The following is a 26,715-nucleotide window of genomic DNA, read 5'->3' on the forward strand; positions in this document are numbered from 1 at the left end:
TCTGGTGATTTTTCCCAACCATTTTATTATAAAAATTTTTAAACATACATAAAAATTAAAAGAACTTTGCAATTTTGCAGTTAGTGAGCAGACCAACTAGATTTTACAGTTAACACTTTACTGTATTTGTTTTATCACATGTCTCTCTATCCTTGTATCTGTCTATTAGTCCATTTTGGTTGTTGTTTTGTTTTTTTTTTAATGCAGCTCAAGGTAAGTTGCAGTCATTACTTTAGCCCCAAACATTTCAGCTTGTATGTCATGGGTAGCTTGTTAAAATGTCTTTCTTTACCTACACTATTCCTTCAGCAATATATTATTTAAAAATTAAAATTTTTAAACTTATTTCTTATATGAGTATTTTTCCCCTTTAGAATGTTGTCTAAAATTTTAAAAGAATTTTAGGCCAGTTTTAAATTATTTGACACTTTAAGTAAAATATTGTTGATTCCTTCTGTACATTTGGCCTTATGTTTAAAAGTAAGTTTTATTGTTTTAAAGATCCTTTAATTACTTCAAACAAAGGATAGACCTCTACACTTTAAAGTCTACCTATTAGCATTCTCTGTGAGGATTCCCCTCTCAATTCTTGCTCAACTTTGTACCCTGAGCTGGGAACAGAAACGGAGTGCAGAGGACTGCAGTGAGCAGAACTTCCCCGGCCCCTCCCACAACAATGGTTACCACCTGTTGTTCCTGCCAAAGGGTGGACGGTTTAGTGCTTTATTTTTCTGTAACTCGACATAATGGGAGGGGTGTTTTGTTGTTGGTTTTGAACAAAAGCAGCAACTGAAGATCATGTGTGTCAATAAAGTGCTTAATTTTACTGCTTTAATCCAATATTTATTAATATCTTCCAAGTATCACAAATCTTAGTGTTTGTATTATCTTGTGAATGGATTTTTTTGTTTGTTTTGAGATCTGCTTTTTACTTTCCTGATGTGATACTTTAGCTTTTGATGTTTTCAAGATGCTTTATACTTTCTATGCTTATTGCAGGTTAGTTTTTCTTAGTGTTATTTGATGCAAATAATATAAAAATTGATCCAATTTTATATTGTTCTCAGACAACAAATCAAAAGGCCTCCAGTGGATAATAGATACAACTATAGCTTATCCCAAAGCTGAACCCATAGATATTCAAACCTGGATCCTTGGATACAGGAAACCAGCAGTCATACATGTACATTACAGGTAAGAATCCCGCATTAGTACTCAGCATAAATCCAACATAAAGTACTGTCTCTATCAACCGTAGGTTGACTAGGTCACCTCATGTATTATTCTAGGCCACCAGGACACCCTGGGGGATAGGAAAAGAAAGATTGGTGTTTTGTTTGGCTGTTGGGGGGATTTTGGCTTTATTTTAACCCCTAGCTTTCTTAATTCCAAAACAGTCTGTTCATTGCATATTCTAGATTTGTCCTGTCAGGAATAACACCATTGAAATTAAAATAAATGGAAACATACATGGTACTCCTTACCCATTCTTGGTTTTCTGTTTTGTTTGTTTGTTTATTGTTCTCAGAAGAATTGGTTTCTGTTCAGACTCTCCAGTTGTTTGGTTGTATTTTAAAATTTTTAAATAAGAATGAAATGTTTTCAATTAGAATAAGAGATTTAAAATGCAACATTAGAAACCATATATATATACAGATGTTAATAATACAAATAATGAGGTTAGATCTCTTTCTCTTTTAATGTGGGGAGATTGGCAAGAAAAACTAAGTAGCCCTGACTGCTTAAAGTGGGAAATAGGTGCATACAGATAGAAGGTAGTTTGGAAACTATGAAGTTCACTGAAAAATGATAATTTTGGTTTACTTATAGGTAGGTTTTAAAGTCTATTCATGAATGTATTCTTTTTCTGCAGTTAAGCATATCTTATCCAGAACATTACTATTAGCCCCAAATTAGTACAAGCCAGTTTTGCTTCATGTGACATAGAAAATGTTTTTCTTCTTTATCTCAACTGACTTTAAAGATAAAGCAACACCCATTCTTAGAGAATGTAATCGAAATGATCACTTTGGTAATATGGTGTAGCTAGACAAGTTAGTACTTTTGCTAGTTTTTTCCCCCTAGTATAATTTAGAAGACTATACATGTGATTGGAGAAGGGAAATGGCAACCCACTCCAGTATTCTTGCCTGGAGAATCCCACGGACAGAGGAGCCTGGTGAGCTATATAGTCCACAGGGTCGCAAAGAGTCAGACATGACTGAGCAACTAAAACAGCAACAGCAATACATGTGATAGTTGGGCTTCCCTGGTGACTCAGTAGTAAAGAATGTGCCTGCCAGTGCAGGAGATGAGGGTTTGACCATTGGGTCAGGAAGATCACCAGGAAGAGGAAACGGCAACCCACTCCAGTATCCTGCCTGGGAAATCCCATGGACAGAGGAGCCTGGGGGGCTACAATCCATAGGGTCACAAAGTGTTGGACATGACTTAGCGTACCCAACATATCTTAGCAACTAAACAACAGCAACAAGAACACATGTGAGAGTCAGAAAGGAATTATTCTATTTTGCTCAGTATTTATCAGATCCCACTTAGAGTATTACATGTAATTTCTCTACTTCAAAAGAAATAATGCAATTAGTAGAAAAGTTTGCAAAGAGCCAATATGATAGATCACTACTACCACTTAAAATGCAGTTGTTTTAGAGCAAATCAAATTTGGAGATAGAAGAGACTAAATGAAACAATGCTAGGAGAAACTCCAAGTTGAAAGCACCAAATCCTAACCACTAAAGCACCAGGGGAGTGAAACTCCAAGTTGAAAGTACAAACAGGTTAAAGAGAAGTTTTAACAACTCATAAATATTAAATTTGTAATAGGTTTCTGTGTATATGAGGTATTTTTTATTGTATTTTAAGTAGATTTCATGGAAGGTAGTTTGATGCTAAGAACTGACTCATTTGAAAAGACCCCGATGCTAGGAAAGATTGAAGGCAGGAGGAGAAGGGGACGACAGAGGGGTGATGGACAGGGAAGCCTGGCGTGGTGCAGTCCATGGGGTCGTGAAGAGTTGGACACGACTAAGCGACTGAACTGAATAGAATAGTAACTGTCCTTTCCTGTGCGATCATCTTGGAGCCTGCTGAGAATAGCACAGTGTGCCTCTGGATGGCTGGAGCACTCTATTATTATACTGCAACATTGCTGACCGTCAGAGTATACTTGGGAAATAATAAAGTTGCCATCATTTATTTACCATTAATCAATGGTTAGGCCATTTTAAATTTCTTTAATGCATTACTTTTCTCTTCTTGGAAATTATTGTCAAGGCTACTAAGTGGATTCCACTGTTCTTTGTCTCTTTGCAACGTACTGTGACGGGTGTATGGAGATCTCTGAGCAAGAAAGACATTCCCCACCAAGTGACTGCAGCCGTGATGCGCCAGTACACTTAAGTGCTTGGAAAACATTTGGTCTTTATTTAAATAGGAAAAGAATATCCAGTTACCAGAATGCGCAGCTGAATGTTCTTTTAGATTTTATGTTTCTATACTGATGCTTAGGAGAAAAAATTAGAAGAATGCAATAGCTAATTTTAACTGTTCTGATATAAACTGTTTTTTCTTCCAAAAGCAGTTTTCTACATTGTCAGTTCAATTGTTACTTCTTAGGCTTATGTTGATTTTTAGAATTTCTGGAAGAGATGAACTCTAAATGTACATATTATTATGTACTATAGAATACTTTCCTAAAATACCACATAAATGAGAAAGTTAAAATTTGTGATGTGGTTACTTATTAGATCCTATCCTATGAACAGGTAGTAAATAACAGTGCCGTAAATGCATTGTTTGAGCACCAAATGATACACTGATTCTTAAAGTGTTTAAAAAACTACACAAAGTACTATTACTAAGATATATAAGGTTATCAATAAATCCAGTACTAATAAATTAGCATTCTGCATAGATTGGATCTAAACTACTTCATTGGAGAAGGAAATGGCAACCCACTCCAGTATTCTTTCCTGGAAAATTCCATGGACAGAGAAGTCTGGCAGGCTACAGTCCATGGGGTCACAAAGAGTTGGACACAACTGCACGACTAAGCACAAGTTACTTTAAAAGGTGTCTTATTCTTTACTTCCCAATGCTATATATTATTTAACTAGGGAAATATTTTTTGTTACTGTGGATACAACTGCATTATGGATCTCTTTCAGAAGTGAAGGTTGTTTTAAAAGAGGAAAGTGAAAGAAGAAAGTGAAGTCACTCAGTCATCTCTCACTCTTTGCAACCCCATGGACTGTAGCCTGCCAGGCTCCTCTGTCCATGGGATTTTGCAGGCAAGAATAGTGGAGTGAGCTGCCATTTCCTTCTCTAGGGAATCTTCCCAACCCAGGGATCGAATCCAGGTCCCCTCACACTGCAGGCAGACTCTTTACCATCTGAGTCACCAGGGAAGCCCCTTTAAAAAAGGAATTAAGTCTTAAATATGAGAACCATTTGAGGGGAATACCTTTTTCCTCCACTTCATATTACAGTCACATCAGAAGACAGCTTATTCCTATTAAAGTAGAAATGGGCACAGTATGCTGCTGTTAAGGAGTTAGTAGCAAAATTAAACATGAATTAGATTTTAATTACAGGGATAGAATGCCCTATCCTTAATACAAATGTCTGCTTCACTCCAAATTAGAAAAAGTGAGTTGGAGAAGATTCTGTCATGCAGAAATAGCTTATATTTTAAAAAATCTTAAGTTATAACCATGAGTGTGCTGTTGCTGCTAAGTCGCTTCAGTCGTGTCTGACTCTGTGAGACCCCCGTAGACAGCAGCCCACCAGGCTCCTCTGTCCCTGGGTGGGTTGCCATTTCCTTCTCCAATGCATGAAAGTGAAAGGTGAAAGTGAAGTCGCTCAGTTGTATCCAACTCTTAGCGACACCATGGACTATAGCCTACCAGGCTCCTCCATCCATGGGATTCTCCAGGCAAGAGTACTGAAGTGGGTTGCCATTTCCTTCTCCAAACCATGAGTGTAGTGGCATAGATAATTGCTAAAAGCAGAGGTGTTACTTTCATGTCTAATTTGATTGGAACATTGGTAACTTCGTTCATGTCTAATTTGATTGGAACGTTGGTAACTTCGAAGGTGTTCAGTTAGAGACTTTGGGTAGTAAATTATTTTCTGTTTGTAGGAGGGTGGGAATTAATTCAGAAAAGTACTATTTAATGAATATTTTTAAAGAAAATATATTCATTAGCAAGAATGGACAAGTGTTAACATTCTGACATATTTGCCTCAGGATAGTTTTATCAGTAAAGAAAATAAAACATTTCTAGAATGCAGTACTTGTTGAATGTATGAATGCTGAAGTTCGTGCTATTTAGACATGGACTGTCCAGTTACAGCAGCCACTAGCCACATTTGCTATTGAGCACTTAAAATGTAGCTAGTCTGATTTGAGATGTTCTGTATGTGTAAAATATACAGTGAATTTTAAAGACTAGTAGGAAAAAGGAATATAAAATATCTCACTAATAATTTTTATTGATGACATATACTAAAATGATATTTTAGCTTTAGGGGATTAAAGGATTAAATTTCTTTAATGTTATTAGATGCTCTCTATTGTGTACTTTGTAAAACATTAAATTTCTTTTTAAAAATAAAAACATATAACTATGAAAATACATCATAGAGGGAAAAAAATCTCTCCCAGCATGCTCACATAAATTTTTTTTTTCATATTTCAATATTGTTTTATGTATATTTATGGTGTGGCTACAGTTGTAATATGCATAAAAGTTATTTTTATTCTACTTTATTCCACATTGCATTTTAATGAATGTTAAACCTATACACAACTGAGCGACTTCACTTTCACTCTTCACTTTCAAGCATTGGAGAAGGAAATGGCAACCCACTCCAGTGTTCTTGCCTGGAGAACCCCAGGGACGGGGGAGCCTGGTGGGCTGCCGTCTATGGGGTCGCACAGAGTTGGACAAGACTGACGCGACTTAGCAGCAGCAGCAGCAGCCAACCTGTACTACACATGTTCTAGATGTTAAGATTACAAATTTAATAAGTATTTTCAAGTAGCCATATGAAGTTTTTACATTTTTAGTGGCTTTCCAAAATCCTGGTTACTAAACACATTTAATTATTTTCCTATTGATAATAGATTTCTCAGGTTTCATTCTTGATTTTAATACTATGCTGAATGTCAGTACATACATACAGTTTATCTTACCCCATGTTTTAGATTTTTTATAATAGATATATTTAGCCTGTGAGTTCTCATGTTAGATTGCAGAGTGTTATTAAAATTACAGAAAAACTTATTTATTAGAAAAATTACCAACATTTTAAAATAGTATAATATTTTGTTAATTTAATGCATAAACCTATAATATTTGTGATTAATATTATATCACTTTGATTTTTCTTTCTGTTTTTTCCCTTTACTTCTTAAAACAAGTTACAAGTTTTTATCAGTTTTAGGGGCTATAATTTCAGAAATAGTGTTTTCCTCCAAAACTTTTTGTTATGGAAAATTTCAAACCTGGAAATGAAACCCCATGTACCTGTTTTACTCTTATGGTGAATGTTGTTTCCTCTGTGTTATTTCCCAGGTTCCAGTGGATTATTTTGAAGGAAGGCTCAGACATTATATCATTTCATTTGTAAATGTTTTATTGTATATTCTCTAAAATTTAATAATTCTTTTTGTAAAAACCAGTACACATTGTCATACCTAAAATGTTAATAGTTTATTAATATTATCAAACATCCAATCAGTCATCAGTTTTCCTGGATTGTCTCATAAATTATTTTTTTGACACTTTGGATTCAGTTAACTTGCAATTGGTTGACGTATCGCAAGTTTCTTCGGTGTCCAGATTCCTCCCTCTCTTATTTTCCTTGTAGCTTATTTTCTGAGATACCATATCGTTTGCCCTGTAGAGTTTATACAGTTTTTGTTTTGCTGATTGTATCCTATGTATTCCTCTGTTCCCTATATTTCCTATAAATTGGTGGGTAGGCACTACAACTTCATCAGATTAAGGGTTAAATTTGTTTCACAAGAAATACCTTGCAAGTGATGATGCCTACTTCTGTCAAAGAGGTAACTAATGTCTGATTGTCAGAAATAGTTTTTTGAATGCTGTTATTAGTTTAAATTTTTCAAATATATCCAGTGCTTTGAGAAAAAAAATCATACCTCCTTATACCATCCTTTAACCCCAAACAATAATGTCAGAAATTTCAATTTAGAGTCGAGACCTCTTCTGGCATGTAACACATAAAGAGAATCAATTTGCCTAAGATACCCTGATAGTGACGGATTGAGAAAGTCCATAGTCTTTTTATTGTTTGATGAGTCATTAAAAAGGATTTTTCCCTACTATGTCCCTAACTATAAAGATATTGAAATTGTTCTAAACTTAATTGGCAAATGAGATATAAATCATCCATTGGGATGATGGATAGTTGTATTAGTTACGGTTCTTCAGAGAAATAGAACCAATAGGATATAGAGAGAGATCAAGAATAGATTTATTACAGGAGTTGGCTCTCCTGGTTATGGAAGCCGGGAAGTCCCATGATCTAGTATCTGCAAGCTGGAGAACCAGGAAAGCCAGTGGTATAATTCAGTCTGAGTCCCAAGGTCTGAAAAAGGTGGGGAAGTGTGAAAGCCTAAGAACTAGGAGTGCTGATGTTCTAGAGCAGCAGAAGGAGGTCTTAGCAAAGACAGTGGGCTCCCCCTTCTTCCACTATTCTGTTCTGGTCAGGACCTCAATGGATTAGATGCTGCCCGCCAGCATTGGCGAAGTGGATCTTCTTAACTTAGTCTTCTGATTTGAATACTAATTGCTTCCAGTGACATCCTTAGAACACACCCTTATAGCACACCAAACATTATGTAAATGTATTACATTTGTAATAATGTAAAACAGTATTTGGACATCCTTTAGCCCAGTCAAATTGACCCATTGCAATGGTCTATGTTGAAAACCAAAGAAACTGAGTTCACCACTATAGAGTTCAGCAATCTTGATATAGAATCATCACAGAAAAATCAATATTATCCCTTTATCCTGACAATACATAGAAAATGTGATATTTTTTAAAAGATGCTTATCTGAGAAACAAGAAGACTATTAAGTATTTACCAATAAAACTTAAGAAAAAAATGTAGAAGGCTTCTATGAAGGAAAATATAAAACTGCACTGAAGAACATAAAAAAACTGAAAAAGTGGAAAGAGATACTGTGTTCATAGGGGGAAGGCTGAAAAGTATAAAGATATCAATTCTCCCAATCTATAAATTTAATCTATAAATTTAATATAAGTGTAGTTACATTATCCAGGACTATTAGGATCAGAATTCAGGATGTTTTTTTCTGGAAACTTGACAGATGGTTCTAAAATTCACTGGAGAGAGTAAAGACAAATGAATAGCTAAGATAGTTTTGAAGATAAACAGGACAGAGGAATTCTTCCTACCAGATGTCAAGGCTTAGTGTAATTAAAGCTGTGTACTTGAAGGGCAGGGTTAGATCAATGGAAAGATTAGAGAATCTGGATTTACTTGGGAACTTGTGTATGGTTGATGATTTTCTAACTATATTTTCTATATTTGGTAGTTTTAAAGGGGATATTTGAAGCCCGTCGATAAAGTAGTGTTACTTCTTAGAAACTACAAGTAAGTTCTGAAAAACACAAGTAAGACATCATATATCCAATTTCATCCATTAAGATACATATTTTTTCACATATTAACATCTCTGAAACTGAGAGTCATCTTAAAACCCAGTAAAATAAAGCCTTAGTTATTATTTAATTGGGCTTCCCTTATGACTCAACTGGTAAAGAATCCGCCTGCAATGTGGGAGACCTGGGTTTGATCCCTGGGTTGGGAAGATCCCCTGGAGAAGGGAAAGGCTGCCCTCTCCAGTATTCTGGCCTAGAGAATTCCATGGACGTCCATGGGGTCTCAAAGAGTTAGACACAATTGAGCGACTTTCAGTTCACTTTTCTTCACATTATTTAATTAGATATTTGGCATGCTGCCAAAAAAAGTAATTGCTGCCTCTCTCCTCTCCCCCTCTGCGTCTGGGGAATGAATCTTTGTACTATTTTAGGCCTTTTCTTTGTTTTTTACAATATGAATGTATTAATTCTTCAATTTAAAAAATTATTTGAGGAATTCCCTGGTGGTTCAGTGGTTGGGAATCTGCATGCTGCAGGGCAACTAAACTTGTACGCCACAACCTCTGACCCCGCACGCAAAAGCCTGCAAGCTGCAACTCCTGAAACCTGCATGCCCGAGAGCCCTGCTCTGAAACAGGAGATGCCACCTCAGTGAGAAGCCTGTGCAACATGACTGGAGAGTAACCCCGACTCGCTACAACTAGAGAAAGCCCATGCACAGCAAAGAAGATCCAGCATTCAGTTCAGTTCAGTTGCTCAGTCATGTCCGACTCTTTGCAACCCCGTGAACCGCAGCATACCAGGCCTCCCTGTCCGTCACCAACTCCCGGAATCCACCCAAACCCATGTCCATCAAGTCGGTGATGCCATCCAACCATCTCATCCTCTATTGTCCCCTTCTCCCCCTGCCCTCAATCTTTCCCAGCATCAGGGTCTTTTCCATTGAGTCAGCTCTTTGCATCAGGTGGCCAAAGTATTGGAGTTTCAGCTTCAACATCAGTCCTAGCAATGAACACCCAGATCCCTTGCATTGCAAGGCAGATTCTTAACCACTGGACCACCAGGAAAGTCCCCTATCCATAATTTTAAAGTGAGTTTAAACAGCTTAAATGTGTGTAATAATTTTTTTAGTATAAAATCTAGAATAAAGTAGAATATAAGTAATGTATTCAGTTCAGTTCAGTTGCTCAGTCATGTCCGTCTCTTTGCGACCCCATGAATCGCAGCACGCCAGGCCTCCCTGTCCATCACCATCTCCCGGAGTTCACTCAGACTCACGTCCATCGCGTCAGTGATGCCATCCAGCCATCTCATCCTCTGTCGTCCCCTTCTCCTTCTGCCCCCAATCCCTCCCAGCATCAGAGTCTTTTCCAGTGAGTCAACTCTTCACATGAGGTGACCAAAGTACTGGAGTTTCAGCTTTAGCATCATTCCTTCCAAAGAAATCCCAGGGCTGATCTCCTTCAGAATGGACTGGTTGGATCTCCTTGCAGTCCAAGGGACTCTCAAGAGTCTTCTCCAACACCACAGTTCAAAAGCATCAATTCTTCGGCGCTCAGCCTTCTTCACAGTCCAACTCTCGCATCCATACATGACCACAGGAAAAACCATAGCCTTGACTAGATGGACCTTTGTTGGCAAAGTAATGTCTCTGCTTTTGAATATGCTCTCTAGGTTGGTCATAACTTTCCTTCCAAGGAGTAAGCGTCTTTTAATTTCATAAGTTATTCAACATATTGAGGTTTCAGATCACTTTTCTCAGTAACTGTAACTAAGTAATACACACCTAAGTGGTACACACCAGGTACTAATGATGCAGGTTTAGAGGTTTACCACCCTCAGCCCCCAAATTACTCATCTGAAAGTAAGGTCATTAAATTGCCTCTTGAACTGAAAGTGACTTTTTTTAATAGCAAAAGGAAACATTGTCCTGTCTTTAGTTTTTCTTATAGAACTTTTCCTTATCACCATAGTTATCACTCATTTCACCTCTAGTTTTGCTATCTAATGATTCTCTTCTTTCTATCTACTTTTCTTGTCATCTCTTGTTTTTTACTGCTTTGCCTCTGTGCCCTAGCTTTACTCTGGAAAAGTCTGGATTTTTTCAAAGCTTCCAGTTGGAAAATGGAAAGTTACCCATTAAATTTAACCTTCAGGTTTTTAGTTCTGCTTGGCTGTTTTTATTGATGTTCACCACCCCCAAGTTATTTTTTCTTTTCTGCCCCAGCAGTTTTGTCTTTCTTCTTTAAGAAAACAAAACATTTTAGTTTGACACAATTCAGGATGCTGACATTAAATAAGTGGTCTTAATTTAGATTTGACTGTATTATGGATTGAATTCTGTGTTTCTGTAATGAAGTTGATTTGAAAGAGGTGAATCATCATTTCAAATAAGATAAAATCTCCATCCTCTACTCAGAAGATATGCTTAATTTCATCTCAAATTTTTATAAGAAGTTATACATGAAAGAAATTTTTTACTGTTAACACAGAACCAAGAAGCTAATAACCTAAAATCTAATTTGCTAAGTTATTTTCATTGTATGAATCTGGAGAGAGTAAGCTTTGGAAATGAAGCTCTATCCTCTCTTCCTTGACCCTCTGGGGGTTCATCTTTTCTTTTTCAGATTTCTCTAGAGTCAAGCATAGTTACTGCCACTGGTATTCAAAAAATGCTTTTTGTTTTCTAAGGAAGTTTTGTTGGAAATATTATAGCTTCCAAATTAAAAAAAATTCTTAGAGTTTAAATTTTAATTGAATAATGGTTAAGCATAACTCTCACTGATCAGTATTTATATTTTATATTTTATAGTTACTTAAAGTCATTGAATTGGATCTGTAAAGTGGAAAGGCTAACTAGGTCTTTTTGTCTAACTTTCCATTTAATACAGGAATACACACACAGACACACACATGCACACACAGATTACTTAAATATAGACCTTCTCTAGAATCCTGTTTTTAGTCTTCTCTTTTTTCTCCTGTGAAAGAGGTTCATAACAGGAGAGTATGTAGAAATGGAGCCTGTGTAGATGTACCTCTGGCTCTCAGTCTTTCTCCCAAGTTCCACATCCTCACTTGGCTTTCTTTCCTCCACCTGGATACCCTGTCTTCTTTGAACCTCATATGTCTAGAACTGAACTCATTTTCCTTCACACAAACTTGTTTCTTTCCTTTTGGGGTTTATGTTAACATAATTCTACCCTCACCCAGAATGAAAATTTTGGAGTTTTTTGACTCTTCCACTTTAAAATTTTATCCTTTTTCTCAAATTCAGCTGCCAGTTCCTATGAAAGTTACTTCTGTAATGTTTGTTTCTGTTCTCTCTTTTTATCTAAATGCCATAACCTAGCTCAGATTTCAATACTTTTTACCTAGAATATGTCTGCTTATTAAATATTCCCTTTATTGATACTGATACTTTACCCTATCTTTTTTATTTCACTGCTATTCTCCTTTTCCTAAAGCATGGTGCCTTTTTTTCCCCTTTGTTTCTTTTCTTGTTTCTTTATTCCTTTGTTTCTGTCTTTTTTCTTTACTTTTTTTGTTATAGACATTAGTGGAACACAGCACAATTTGAATGAAATCTGTAGATTGTAAATTAGATAATAGTAGCAGTGTTCATTTCCTGATTTTTATCATTGAAGCATAGTTATATGAATGACTGTTCTTGTATTTTTAAAAAACATTCATGGAAGTATTTTAGGGGACGCACCATCTATAACTTACTCTCAAAAGTTGAGGAAAGACTATATAGATAGATAGATCAGGAAAAAATATATATGGAAAGATGATAAAGTAAATATGAGAAAGAATGATATTTTAGGAATCTGATTGAAGCATATATATGAATTCTTTGCAGTATTTTTGTAACTTTGCTTTGAGTCTGAAATTATTTCAAAATTAAAAAAAATTTTTTTAAGTCTTTAGAGAGATACAGAAAAATCTCTGTACCTTCTCCTCAGTTTTGCTGTGAACCTTAAACTACTCTTTAAAAAAGAAAGTCTTAACAAAAATATTAAGAAGTCATTAGACTCATTGAAAACACAGTAATGATTCTCACCAGTGTTATATTTTGCTTACTGGATAGTTCAGTTCATTCAGCAAGCATTTGTGTCTCAAAGGATGCAACACAAAAAAGATATAATGAATAAATTTGAGATATAAACAATGCCATCTCATTGTTTATGCCCTCAGTGGCATGTTGGTTTGCTATAGCTTTGACTGTTACAAGGAGCAGGACTCAAGTGATGCCTTTTCCATGTATCCTGTATCCTAAGTAGACATGCACACCCCTTCACTTAAACTTACCCAGAAATTCTTTAAAGTCCTTATATAACCACATTCTGGTTTTAGAGTATTTACTTTTCTTGTTTGGCTCAGTTGTTCCTGAACATGAAGGGAGGCAGTGATCTAGGTGCTGAGTATTTGCTATCTTTCTTTAAACATAAACCTTAAAGTCACTCTGAATTCTCTCCTGTGTGATCCCAGGTTTGCTACCATAGAGCCTTGATTTATTCCTCTACTGAAGTGAGTAAAAGTTTATATGTGAGTTGCTCAATTATTTTTTCAGATAGCTGAGTGGCTTAAAAAAAAAAAAACAAAAAAACTTTTCTAGTGGATCCAGGAGGAAGCTCTAAATATTATTCCTTAGTATGTTGAGGATGAGGCCTGAGCAGCTTACCTAAGGACGATGACTCAAAGCAAAACTGGGAACTGAGTACTCAGAGATATTCTGATGTGTTAAGTTTGACAGGATCTGTTCTTGTCCATAAATCTATTTTTGGTGACAAGTAGTTTCCGTATTTCTGAGCTATTCTTGTCATACTACCCTTGTGTCAGTTAACCATGTTGTGTTGTTGATGGCTGTCTACAGATGCACCTCATCAAGTTTTACCCTGGCAGATTACTTTGAATTTAATTAAGTTCAGCAAATTTGAGTTTTCACAGAGGAGCAGGCACTGATTTATACACTGGATATGCAAAGATGAGTATAGCACAGTCTGATAGAGTAAACAGACGCGTAAGAAAATAAACAGAACATAATCTAATAAGCATAGTTACAAAGGGCAGAGTTGGCACCAAGGAGGAATTACTAACTGCAGGAGAGGAGGAGGAAGTCAAAGAGAGAACAAAGGTAGAAGAGAGCCAAGTCCTTGTCTTTCCTGTTAGGAAGTTGATGAATACATTTTAAATTGGACAGTCTAGCATGTTATATAAGCAATGTGGAAGTGAACAGCAAAATAAAGTTGAAAGAGGTTGTATCTGGGAAATAGGTATCTGAGGAGGGAAAAAATAGGTCTATTATTTTTCACCACGAACCTAATAGTACTCTGACTCTTGAAAACTACATGCAAGTCCTTATATAGTGAAAGTTGCTCAATCATGTCCAACTCTTTGCAACCCCATGGACTGTAATCCGCCAGGCTCCTCTGTCCATGGAATTCTCCAGGCAAGAATACTGGAGTGGGTTGCCATTTCCTTCTCTGAAAATCCTAATATAACGTTTACCATATTCTGATGTTAGATTATTTACTTTCCTTGTCCCTCTGCTAGATTATTTGGTTTAAGAAAGCATCAGCAGTTTATCTTCTTCAGTGCTTATTGGCTCCTAACATACCATTGACATAATTGAATTGAGGGTTTAGCCATGTTGTTTGTTAGCTCACATTTTGGAGTCTTTGTGGCATGAAAATTCAAACATTCTAATGAGAAGGTATAGAGGTGTCAGCTGCTAAGCATTATTTTATGTCTTTTTTTTTTTTTTTAATATAGTTTATCTAGTGATCCTAAATCTGACCCTATGCTTTTTGGTGGAATACTCTGTATTTAGGAGCACATTCTAGATTACTATTAAAAAGAATTTTTATTTCTGGAACACTAGGAGCCAGTTTCTCAATTGGATAACTATTGCTATTGCAAAGGTTTATTTCTTTATATCCCACAAGAACTCCTTTTATTTGATTCCAAGAGGACTGGTATTCAGTGCATTTGACACTCTGCCATATTAGGAGATTAGTCATTTTAATATTTAATCCCATGGTGACCAAACAATCAGACTAATAGCTGTTGACTGCTCTTGAGCGAGCATTTGGTCTTCCCTCCTGGCTGCCTCTTAAAGCAAGAGAAAGTCCAAGCTATTCTAGGCAGATGGTAGGGTAGATTTTCTGTTAAAACATGGCCCCACTCCCTGACACTCACCCCATTTAAAGCAATAGATACTTCACCAACCTCACCACAGTCTTTCACGAGTTAAGTTGGTAAACCCAAACTTCCTCTTTCAGCCTTATTTTTAATGTCACTTTCCTCCTTATAAAGATGTTTTAAAAACTATTTCCAAGTTAGCTCTTGCTAAATTATCCTCAGGTTGATTAGACCTGCTTTTTTATTTATAGAAATAGTGTATTTTTAGGGGCTAAAAAGTGATCTAGATAACTCCCCAAACCATTTGACTGTACTCAGTGTGGTAGAGGTAGATAAAGAGTTTAAAGAACACCACTTATATCACAAAACTGTGTTAAGACAGTATTAAACTATCTAAAAGTAAGAAGTCAGTAATTTCTAATACCATTCATTTAAAAAACAAACTTTGATTTTTAAATTTAAATTTTAAAACATTCCATGAATCAACTCTATTTCAATTAAAAAAAAAAAAACACTTCAATGAAAGAAACAAATAAAACATCCCTCTAGTATCAGGATGACTAACTGATTTTCCTAAAAATCCAAATATTAAGGACATTTAATTTGAAAAAAACAAAAAGAAACAAATGATTAAATTTCCTGAGTAGTTGAATTTCCTGCATAGCTCCGGGCATCTCTCTTGTGTCCAGCACTGTGCTGGCTTTATTTTGCTGGCTTCTGCCCCATACGTACATAGTTCAGGAGTCACCCAGAAATTCAAGTGGGGAGCAGACTCAGAAGGCATGGTTCCCACTCAGTGCTTACTTCTGTCTGAGATTCCTCACTTTTCAAATGTTATGGTCACCCTAATATCTGTCCTCTGATTCTTCAATGAGTGAGATGACATGTTCTTATATAAGTCTTGATTCTTTGCGTGGCACTAACTAGGAACTATTTTGAGGTAAAGAGCTGTAAAAAATGGAAAACACACCTACTTTCCTGTTTCTCCTACTCTCCTGTCTTTCCTGACTCTCCTCTAATATCCGATTGCTTTTAGTTACTCTCCAGTGCCTTCCACTAATTACTTTTTGCATTTTGTCCAGAATTTATAACCATTACCTGTGAACTACTCTACCATTTCAAGAAGCAGAACTCCTCTTGTTTTATTTTATTTAAAACACTTATTTTAATGGATATTAAAAAGTCACAGGAGAGGTGACCTTTAAGAGGTGGAAGAATAGGTTTTGCTCCTAAGGGTGCCCTTGTTAAACTTCCCCGGCCCTTATGCCTTTAAAGTTGTACTGCGTTGTGCCAGTGTAGTGTAGTGCCAGTCGCGCAGTCGTGTCTGACTCTCTGCGACCCCATGGACTGCAGCCCGCCAGTCTCCTCTGTCCATGGGAGTCTCCAAGCAAGAATACTGGAGTGGGTTGCCATGCCCCTCTCCAAAAGATGTCAGTGCTCAACAAATTCATCTAAATAATTCACTAAGTGAAAGTTGCTCAGTCGTGTCCAACTCTTTGCGACCCCATGGACTCTTCAGTCCATGGAATTCTCCAGGCCAGAGTACTGGAATGGGTAGCTGTTCCCTTCTCCAGGGGATCTTCCCAACTCAGAAATCAAACCGGGGTCTCCTGCACTGAAGGCGGATTATTTACCTTCTGAGCCACCAGGGAAGCCCTAAAGTGACTATAGACATAGGCTCTGAAGTCAGATGGCAGTGCTAATGTGTTTCTCTGTAAGTAAGACTCGGAATATTTGTATTAAGGTTAATATTGAAATGAAGACATAAGGTGTCTGTATTCTTAAAGAGAGCTCATAGGTGGATTCCTAAGAATGTGTCCCCAAATTGGCATATCCCAGTTGTGAAAGGCAGAGAAACCAGAGATCAAATTGCCAACATCCGTTGGATCATAGAAAAAGCAAGAGAGTTCCAGAAAAGCATCTTCTTTATTGACTAAGCCAAAACCTTTGACTGTGTGGATCACAACAAACTGTGGAAAATTTTCAAAGAGATGGGAATACCAGACCATGTTACCTGCCTCCTGAGAATCTGTATGCAGGTCAAGAAGCAACAGTTAGAACCCAACATGGAACAACGGACTGCTTCCAAATTGGGAAAGAAGTATGTTGAGACTGTATATGGTCACCCTGCTTATTTAACTTATATGCAGAGTGCATCATGTGAAATGCTGGGCTAGATGAAACACAAACTGGAATCAGGATTGCCAGGAGAAATATCAATAATCTCAGATACACAGATGACACCACCCTTATGGTAGAAAGTGAAGAAGATCTAAAGAGCTTCTTGATGAAAGTGAAAGAGGAGAGTGAAAAAGCTGGCTTAAAACTCAGCATTCAAAAAACAAAGATCATGGCATCTTATCCCATCATGTCATGGCAAATAGATGGGGAAATGATGGAAACAGTGACAGACTTTATTTTCTTGGGCTCCAGAATCACTGCAGATGATGCCTGCAGCCATGAAATTAAAAGATGCTTGCTCCTTGGAAGAAAAGCTATGACCAACCTAGACAGCATGTTAAAAAGCAGAGACATTACTTTGCCAACAAAGGTCCATCTAGTCAAAGCTATAGTTTTTCCAGTAGTCATGTATGGATGTGAGAGTTGAACTATAAATAAAACTGAGTGCCAAAGAATTGAAGCTTTTGAACTGTGGTGTTGGAGAAGACTATTGGGAGTCCCCTGGACAGCAAGTAGATCAAACCAGTCCATCCTAAAGGAGATCAGTCCTGGATGTTCATTGGAAGAACTGATGCTAAAGCTGAAACTCCAATACTTTGGCCACCTGATGCGAAGAGCTGACTCATTGGAAAAGACCCTGATGCTGGGAAAGATTGAAGGCGGGAGGAGAGGGGGATGACAGAGGATGAGATAGTTGGATGGCGTCACCAACTCAATGGACACAAGTTTGAGCAAGCTCCAAGAGTTGGTGATGGACAGGGAAGCCTGGTGTGCTGTGGTCCATGGGGTCACAAAGAGTTGGATACGCCTGAGTGACTGAACTGAATTGAGTTGTGAAACACTGCTCATCATCTTCTACAACCTAAATCAGAGCCTTCAGATTTCGTTCTTCTCCAGTTTAAAAATCTTTCTCTGAGAAGCATTCTCATAAGTTGCTAGTAGGAATATAAATCGGTATAATCTTTATGAAGATAATGTAGCAAAATCTTTCAAAATTAACCTTTGACTTAGCAGTTTCACTTCTGTAATTTTATCATATAGATATACACCTATGAATGGGCATTTGCACAATGCTGTAACAAAAAAATGAGAAACTGTCCATCCGTAGGGTGGTTGTTATTGTTCAGTCACTAATTGTGTCAGACTCTTTGCAGCCCAATAGACTGCAGCTTGCCAGGCTTTGCTGTCCTTCACTATCTCCTGGAGTTTGCTCAAATTCATGTCCATTGAGTTGGTGACACTAACTATCTCATCCTCTGCTACTCTCTTCCCCTTTTGCTTTCGATCTTTCCCAGCATCAGGGTCTTTTCCAATGCGTTGGATCTTCACATCAAGTGGTAGAGAATAAGAGGAATTTACGGCTTACCATGTATGAAGAAATTACAATGAAAGTAGAAAATATTTTTAGCAGAATGATTGTGAAAATATGATCTATAAGAATTTATGGGGTACAACTTAATCTGTATTAATCTGTATTTTAGAGGAAAATGTACAGCCTTAAAAACTTCTGTTAGAGACTTCCCTGGTGGCACAGTGGATAGGAATCTGCCTGCCAGTGCAGGGGACACAGGTTCAATCCCTGGTCTGAGAGGGTTCCAGGTGCCACGGAGCAGCTAGGCCTGTGCACTACAACTACTGAGGCTGCACTTTGGAGCCCTTGAGCTGCAACCACAGAGCCTGCGTGCTTTAACTGCTGAAGGCTGCGCACCTAGAAACTGCACTCTGCAACAAGAAGAGCCGCCCGGGGAGCCTGCACACTGCTCTCCACAACTAGAGGAAGCCGGCGTGAAACACTGAAGGCTCAGCACAGCCAGAAATAATAATATAAAGAAAAGCAAAAAGAACACTTCTATTAAAAAAGAAGACAGTTAAAAATCAGTGATCTAAATATCTATTTTAAGAAGTTAGAAAAAAAGAAGCAAATGTAATCCTAAGATAGTAGAAGTCAGGGAATAATAAGGGAGAATTTACTGAAATAGAAAACATACAATAGAAAGAAAAATGACATAAAAATTTTTATTTTTTGAAAACATTAACATGATCAGCTTCTGGCAAGACTGATCAAGAAAAAAAGATCAGTGTTGTCGATAGCAGGAATGAAAAGGGGAACATTACCTCAGATTCTGTAGTCATTAAAAAGGAAAATTAAAGGATATTAAGTGCAGTTATTCCAGAGCATCCAAAAGAGGAAATACTTCCTAGCTTCTTTTATGAGGCCAGCATAACTTGGATACCAAAACCTGAACCAAAGATATTATAAGAAAGGAATATTTAAAGGCAAATCTCTTACATGATTATGGATATAAGAGTAACCCAGCAAAATATTTTAAATTCATCATATTATGTACTGAGAGCATATATTTCAGGAATGAAAGTTTGGCTCAACATTCAAAATAAGTTTGGATTTTTAAATAAAATCACTTACTAAATATAAATACCTATTCATGATAGAAACTCTTTGTAGATTTTTAGAATAGAAAGGACTTTCCTCATTCTGATAAAGGATATCTACAAAATTCTTCAGAAAACACCATATTAAAGGATGATATTCTGAAATATTTCTTTCCAAGATCAGGAATAAGATAATGATGCTTTTTAAAAATAAAAAAGAAACTTTTTATTTTGTATTGGGCTATAACTGATGAACAATATTGTGGTAGTTTCAGGTGGACGGCAAAGGGACTCCACTGTACTTATATATGTATCCATTCTCCCCTAAACTCCCCTCTCATCCAGGCTGCCACATAACATTGAGCAGAGATCCCTGTGCTATACAGTAGGACCTTGTTGATTATCCACTTCAAGTATAGCAGTGTGTATGTGTCAGTCCCAAACTCTAAGAACGAAGCTTTTTATCACCACTTTTACAATATTGTATAAGAGGACCTATAATATGCAATAATGAACCCACTGAATAGAAGATATTAACAGTACATTTATCTGATAAAGGGCATGTGTCTGTAATATAGAAATAAAATCTACAAATGGAAAAAATATCTAAAAGTAATCCCTTTAATTAATCACATTAACAGAAGTAGGAAATTATATAAGCATTTCAACAGATGGAAAAAATTGATAAAAGTGCAACTCTTATTCATGATAAAAAAGAAAAGTTTTAGCAAATTGTGAATAGAAGGGGATTTCTTTAATCTGATTAATGTTATCTACCAAAGAAATCTACAGCAAGCATATTAAATGGTAAACTACTGAATATTTCTCCCTGAAAAATCAAAAATGAAAGGCAGGGTGCTCATTATCACCACTTCTATTCAACATTGTACTAGAGGTCTTAGAAACGTGATAAGAAAATCGGAAGTGTAAATATAGAGAAGGTAAAAACAAAATTGTCATCATTTGCATTAATTCATCTTCCTACCTGCAAATTAAGATTATAAAATAGTTTGATACAGACATTCAGTCCTTACATATAAATGACTGTTTCATGCAACCAAGTACCCAAAGGGACTTCTTAGGGGAGAAAAGGAGTTAGGAAAAACTACTTCACAAAACTGACTTTTGTTTTTAATTATCTCCCTCTTAAAAACTCACTTTAAGTGGAGATCCAGGCTTGAGATAGGGTGCTAGGCCTTTTGTAACTGACGAGCAAATATACAGGGGGATGAGAAAATGTGAAGTTACTATTATCTGGTGAACACTGAGAACATTTTTCCACAGAAATGTGTTTGTCTAATGGTTCATTCTGCAGGATTTCATGTACAGTGTAGGGGAAGTAGTCTGCAAGCACTCTTAGGAGCTTGTGTATCCTCAGTAACTTCCCTCATAGGAATCTGCTTTCTTAGTTTAAATGGGGAAAGAAGAAGGAGACAATGGAATTCTTGGACTATTATTTCTAATTTGAGGGTTTCTTATAATTCAAAGATAGAAATTATCCTTTGAAGAGAAGGGAAAACACACTTGTTTAAATATCCCACGGACTCTTCCTCTTGAAATTTTCTCTCTCTGTCTCTACTCCTCTGATTATATAAATTTTGATATTAAAAGAACTCTGTCAAGAATTCATTTTTATAATACTTGTAACAGCTGTCCTTTTACATTTATATGGCTGGCTTGAAGCTGGCTTTTTTATTGCCTCCATGGTGTAAAAGACACACACACACACACACACACACTATGTGTAAAGCTGGCTTGGGACCTGTCACTTTATTTACTGCTCTTTTTTCCAACATCCCAGGTTTTGTTGCTATTGTCATTCCTAGTGTTCACCCCATCCTTGTGAGTTTACCCTTGAAAAACCTCTCTAGTATTTTACTGGGGTTTTGGAAGGGCATGAAAGTGGACTTGAGTTGAGTCTACTCCCTCTTTTGAAAAGCCAAGAGGTTGGCAGCATCAGCACCTGTGGAAATAAGGTGGAAAGTTGCTAAACATGGGAAGACTGGTTGAAATCTGTTTAAGGAGAACTGAGAACCCCAGGGAGAAGGCAATGGCACCCCACTCCAGTAATCTTGCCTGGAAAATCCCATGGATGGAGGAGCCTGGTAGGCTGCAGTCCGTGGGGTCGCTAAGAGTCGGACACGACTGAGGGACTTCACTTTCACTTTTCACTTTCATGCATTGGAGAAGGAAATGGCAACCCACTCCAGTGTTCTTGCCTGGAGAATCCCAGGGACGGGGGAGCCTGGTGGCCTATCATCTATGGGGTCGCACAGAGTCGGACACGACTGAAGCGACTTAGCAGCAGCAACAGCAGCAGCAGCAAAGAACCCCAGAACCCCCATCCTGCATGCCATTCCTGGGCTCTTGTTCTTTCCCTGCCCTAGCAAATACTGGAGGCCTGCTCTGGAACCCCAGGTGCAGCTGAGGCAGAGGTCCCGTAATGAGACGAGAATAGCAGGGTTAGGTGACGTCTGTGTGCTGAGTGTTGAGACTCCCAGCCCTCACCTTGCTCTGCTGCCAGAAAACTAGCAACAAGGCCTTTCCTCTCTCTTAGCAGGAAATTCGAGGATCTTTCTGTGAGTAAAGGGCGAATTCAAGAGGAAAGACCAATTTAAATGGCCCAGTCAGATAATCCTCAGGGTGACTGACAGTCAACAAACTCCACTCACAGGCAGAGAACTTTGAATCAGCTGTGTAGTCCCACATCTGTAAATGTGCATGAGCAACAGAGAATCCCCAGATAACTGGGAATCTGATCAGCCTCCACTGTTAAAGATGGAGACAAAAACGAACATAGGAGGGTCATGTGAGAAACAGACTGTACGGCTTCCAAAATCTTCATGGTACATGAGAGTTCATTAACCCTTTTCTCTATTTCTGTGAATGTTTTAAAATTCCCATGATAATTGTTATAGAAATGAGATTCTCATAGAGATGAAATATTGTAACAATAATAGCATTCTGTAAAAAAAAGGAACACTCAGATCTCTCAGAAACTAAAAGTATGATAAAAAAAAAAGTAAAACTCAGTAAAAGTTTGAAATTTAAATAAGAAATCTCTCAGAAAGGACAAAAAAACAGATGGAAAAAAAATGAATTTCAACTCTGAATCCTATATCTAGTCAAATTATCAACCAGATATGAGGACGGAAAAAAAGACATTGGCAGAAATGCAAGATTTCAAGTGCCTTTTCTCAGGAAACTACTGGAGGGGTGTACTCCATCAAAATGTGGAGTAAACAGAGAAGTAAGACATGAGATACAGAAAGCACTAAATCCACTTTAGGAATATGAAGACTCACCAGGATGACAGTGAAGGGCCTTTGCAGGATGAAAACTACAGGCAACACATCCAGAACCTTGCTGAAATTTCCTCACGAAAGTGAAATTGAAAGAATGTCTAATGCATGTGAATCCCTTGGGAGGCGATCTAGACCCGAGTCCATGTGGCCCACTGCCTGGTTTTTAAATAAAGTTGCATTTGAACACAACTACACTAATTTATTTATACCTTGTCTGTGACTGCCTGCACACTACACAAAGCAGAGTAGAATAGTTGTGACAAAGATCTTAATAGCCTGCAAAGTCTAAATATTTTTTCTCTGGCCCTTTAAGGAAAAGTTTGTCGACCTGATCTAGAGATTTGATTTTATTTCATTGGTCCATAGTTTATGGTTGAATTAGTTATGTCTACCTAGGAAACAATGCAAATTGCTCAGTCTAGGGAGAACAGAAATTGGAGATGAGAGGAAACATAGCCTTGATTTACCGCCTGGTTTACCTTTGAATGGGCTTCCCTGGTGGCTCAGAGGTTAAAGCGTCTGCCTGCAATGCAGGAGACCTGGGTTTGATCCCTGGGTCGGGAAGATCTCCTGGAGAAGGAAATGGCAACCCACTCCAGTATTCTTGCCTGGAGAATCCCATGGACGGAGGAGCCTGGTGGGCTACAGACCACGGGGTCAGAAAGAGTCAGACACGACTGAGTCGACTGAGTGACTTACCTTTGAATATACTTACATGATTATAATAATGTAAATATCAAATATTGTGATAATTAAAATGACCATACGAGTGCATGGGAAGATGGAAAGGATGTGCCTGTGTGGTGGGTTGGGAAGAGAAAGGAGCTTAACCCTCATCTGTGATCGTCAGCGAGTGAATGTGTGAAGTCGCTCAGTCGTGTCCAACTCTTTGCGACCCCATGGACTGTAGCCTACCAGGCTCCTCTGTCCATGAGATTTTCCAGGCAATAGTCCTGGAGTGGATTGCCATTTCCTTCTCCAAGGGATCTTCCCAACCCAGGGATCAAACCTGGGTCTCCTGCATTGTAGACAGACGCTTTACCGTCTGAGCCACCGGTGGACAAAGTGTATCATCGTGATTTTGTTATTGCTTCTCACAGTGTTCCCCACTTTCATTTCACATCATTCTAGAGTTCTTTTCTGTTAGCCAGGCTTTTTTGTAGTCTCTTCTTCTTTCCCGGTAATTACTTGCTTCTTTATATCCCGGTTTCCTTCTGTTTGGAAAATACATAGTAAGTGATTGAAGGGGAAAATGTGTAGTTCTCCACTGAAAATTAACCCTCCACCCCACCCTACCCCCATCCTGATTTTTAAAAAAAGGTTTACATTTACAAAGATTCAGATGAAATTTTCAACTCTTAAAAAGATTCAGATGAAATTTTCAACTCTTCTAAAACCAGAAGGACACACCTGACTTTAATAGTTTTCTTAGCTGAAATTGTAGATGTTTTTCTTCAGTTTAACTTATGAGAAAAGATTATCTGATGCATTTTGTGTTCAACTTCCCCTTTAGTGGTTTATTTTTGTCTTTTTCTGCCCATCTGTCTACTAATAAAATGTGAAATAAAATACACCTGTATTGCTACTTCCCCATGGAATGACCCTTTTCTGTGTGTTAAAAGGTGGTCTTAATACTTCCTATGTTCCCAGATTATACACAGGACTCAGCTGAAAAATTAAAAAAAAACAAATCATAAGCCCTAAAACTAAAGAAGCAGCAGTGCTAAATACTAAGAGGGAAAAATCCATTCCTCTGGGGAAGGAGAAACAAAAGGCAGAGGAAGTAGGGGCTGTGTTTTTCATACAAACAAACGTTTTGCAGACTTTAAAAACCACACCTTTATACTTTTGATGAAGAAATCAAGAACACCTTCTTCTCACAATTGGAAAACAAAAAAGGAAAGAAACACTTGTTCAAGGCCCCTGTTCTGTTCTCACTTGCAGTAGATATATGTCACTCATCATCCCAGTCTAGTTCCTGTTGAGTAAGGACAGTCACAGAATCCTTCAGAATCATGTTCCAACAACTACATTCAGTCATGAAACCAGTATTGCTGATATAATTAGCAAAAGGGCACCAATTAATACAGATTCTGTCTGGTTCATAGATATTCCCAACAAAGGAACATTGCTAAGATACATTATTTGGCCTAACGTTTGAGTATTCTAAATGTGTTCTAAGAAAGCTGCATTCTAAAACTTCACTTGTTCCAAAAAACATTTCTACTTAAACCTACAAACATGGAAAGACAGGTATTTCTCAATAATTTTTTGTAGATATAGGATACTCTAAAGCTAAGTTGTGGTTCTGAATGATTTTGACTTCTGAATTAAAGTAGTTTTTGCTTTTTTTCTGACTCTTGATAGAATCTTTCCAGTTAAAGATGTACCCCTGGAGACTGATGACCTTTCTGACTGGCTCTATCAGCGTTTTATTGAAAAAGAGGACCTCTTATCGCATTTTTATGAAACAGGTACACAGAATCCTATTACACATATTCCTGAAGTTACTGATGGTTTCAAAGATATATTTTAAGGGAGATAACCATTTTTCAATTCTTCAGGCACCCTAAAGGAATCAAAGTATTTCCATATTTTAGAATTTCAGCTTAAAACTTTATTATAAAGACAAATAAATGCATGTGAAATTTATCCAGGCCCTTACTTGATCAGCCAGTGTGGAACAGTCAAATGATGAGTAAAACATCATACAAACATCAAGTTCAAGAGAATACAACTCTGTGGAAGACTGTAGACATACCTCTGTGATTATATGGTCTATTTTAAGAAATAACAAATATCATTCATGTTTTGATCCTGCACTTGATTGTTTGACCATCACCATGCAGTCATTTTAGATTATTTTTAACTGCATTTTCATGTGCTTATTCTTTTCTTTATGTGGAGGGATAACATTTACATTTTAAGTCTTCATAGATATAACCTTACTACTTTTCTCCTAGGGAGAAAAAGGTCTATTTACTCTAAGATACCTTTTCTGTACTCAATATTCTGTACTTTCTATGACAACTACAGTGAGATGAAAAACACAGAGAAGGGAAGGAGAAGAGAGGGAGGAAACCAGGAAGTTGGGGAAGCAGGAACTAACCAGCCTGGAGCCCCAGGCAGACCCCAGGTTTTCACAGACAGCCGTGCTGCATACCTGTTTCCAGAGCAACAGGAGTAAGAAGATGAAGAGAAACATGTCCCGGGTCTGAGGATAGCCGTGGGGTTTTAGATGAATAGAGGCCCAGTTTTCTTCCCATCTAGGCTTTTTGGAGACAGAATTAAAGTAGATATTAAATCAGTCTATCAAAGGTTTAATACTCATAATGTTAGTCGCTCAGTCATGTCCAACTCTTTGCAACCCCATGGACTATAGCCCCTGAGCTCTTCTGTCCATGGGATTCTCCAAGCAAGAATACCAAAATGGGTTGCCATTCCTCCTCCAGAGGATCTTCCTGACTCAGGGATCGAACTAGGGTCTCCTGCATTGCAGGCAGATTCTTTACCGTCTGAGCTACCAGGGAAGCCCCCCAGTAGTCATAAGCAAAAGCTGCTACTGTTAATTATCTTTAAGGCTTTTGTGTTTGTATTTAGGATTGTTTCACTTTATCCTCAATGAGACTCCTTCCTCATCTTAACTTTCCCACCCGGGGACTTTGGAGTCATGCATATTAATATGACAGCAGCAGGACGTTGTCTGTGCCATTAAAATGCCTAGTAAGGCTAGTTGAACAACATGTCCCTCTCTGCTGTTTTGCATTCCTTGATCTCCAGGATTTTCTTTCAGGATAAGACAGGTGGATGTATTGGGGAGGCCAAAAAGCTTGTTCAGGTTTTTCTATAAGATGTAATGTAAACCCTAACAAACATTTTTGGCAAACCCAACATAAGAAGGCATCAGGTGATTAAAAGGCCAGCAAGGTCCCTCTTCTTATTCATCTCAATCTCTTTATAATATTTGGCCTAAATAGTAGCAACAATAATAGAAACTCTTTTTAAGAAAGCT

General features: G+C 37.5%; 1 protein-coding gene across 6 annotated transcripts in view; it reads left to right on the forward strand.

Annotated features, from left to right (window-relative positions):
* The window catches only part of LPGAT1 (lysophosphatidylglycerol acyltransferase 1), a 143,708-nt gene that overhangs the window by 108,695 nt on the left and 8,298 nt on the right, over positions 1-26,715 (forward strand). For all 6 annotated transcript variants that reach the window (XM_070768626.1, XM_070768628.1, XM_070768631.1 and 3 more), the window contains 2 exons: positions 1,068-1,194; positions 25,071-25,177. In XM_070768626.1, the coding sequence (XP_070624727.1) occupies positions 1,068-1,194; positions 25,071-25,177 (234 nt within the window). The remainder of the gene's footprint in view (positions 1-1,067; positions 1,195-25,070; positions 25,178-26,715) is intronic.

Source organism: Bos indicus, chromosome 16 (genome assembly GCF_029378745.1).
Source record: "Bos indicus isolate NIAB-ARS_2022 breed Sahiwal x Tharparkar chromosome 16, NIAB-ARS_B.indTharparkar_mat_pri_1.0, whole genome shotgun sequence".
Classification (NCBI taxonomy): Eukaryota; Metazoa; Chordata; class Mammalia; order Artiodactyla; family Bovidae; genus Bos; species Bos indicus.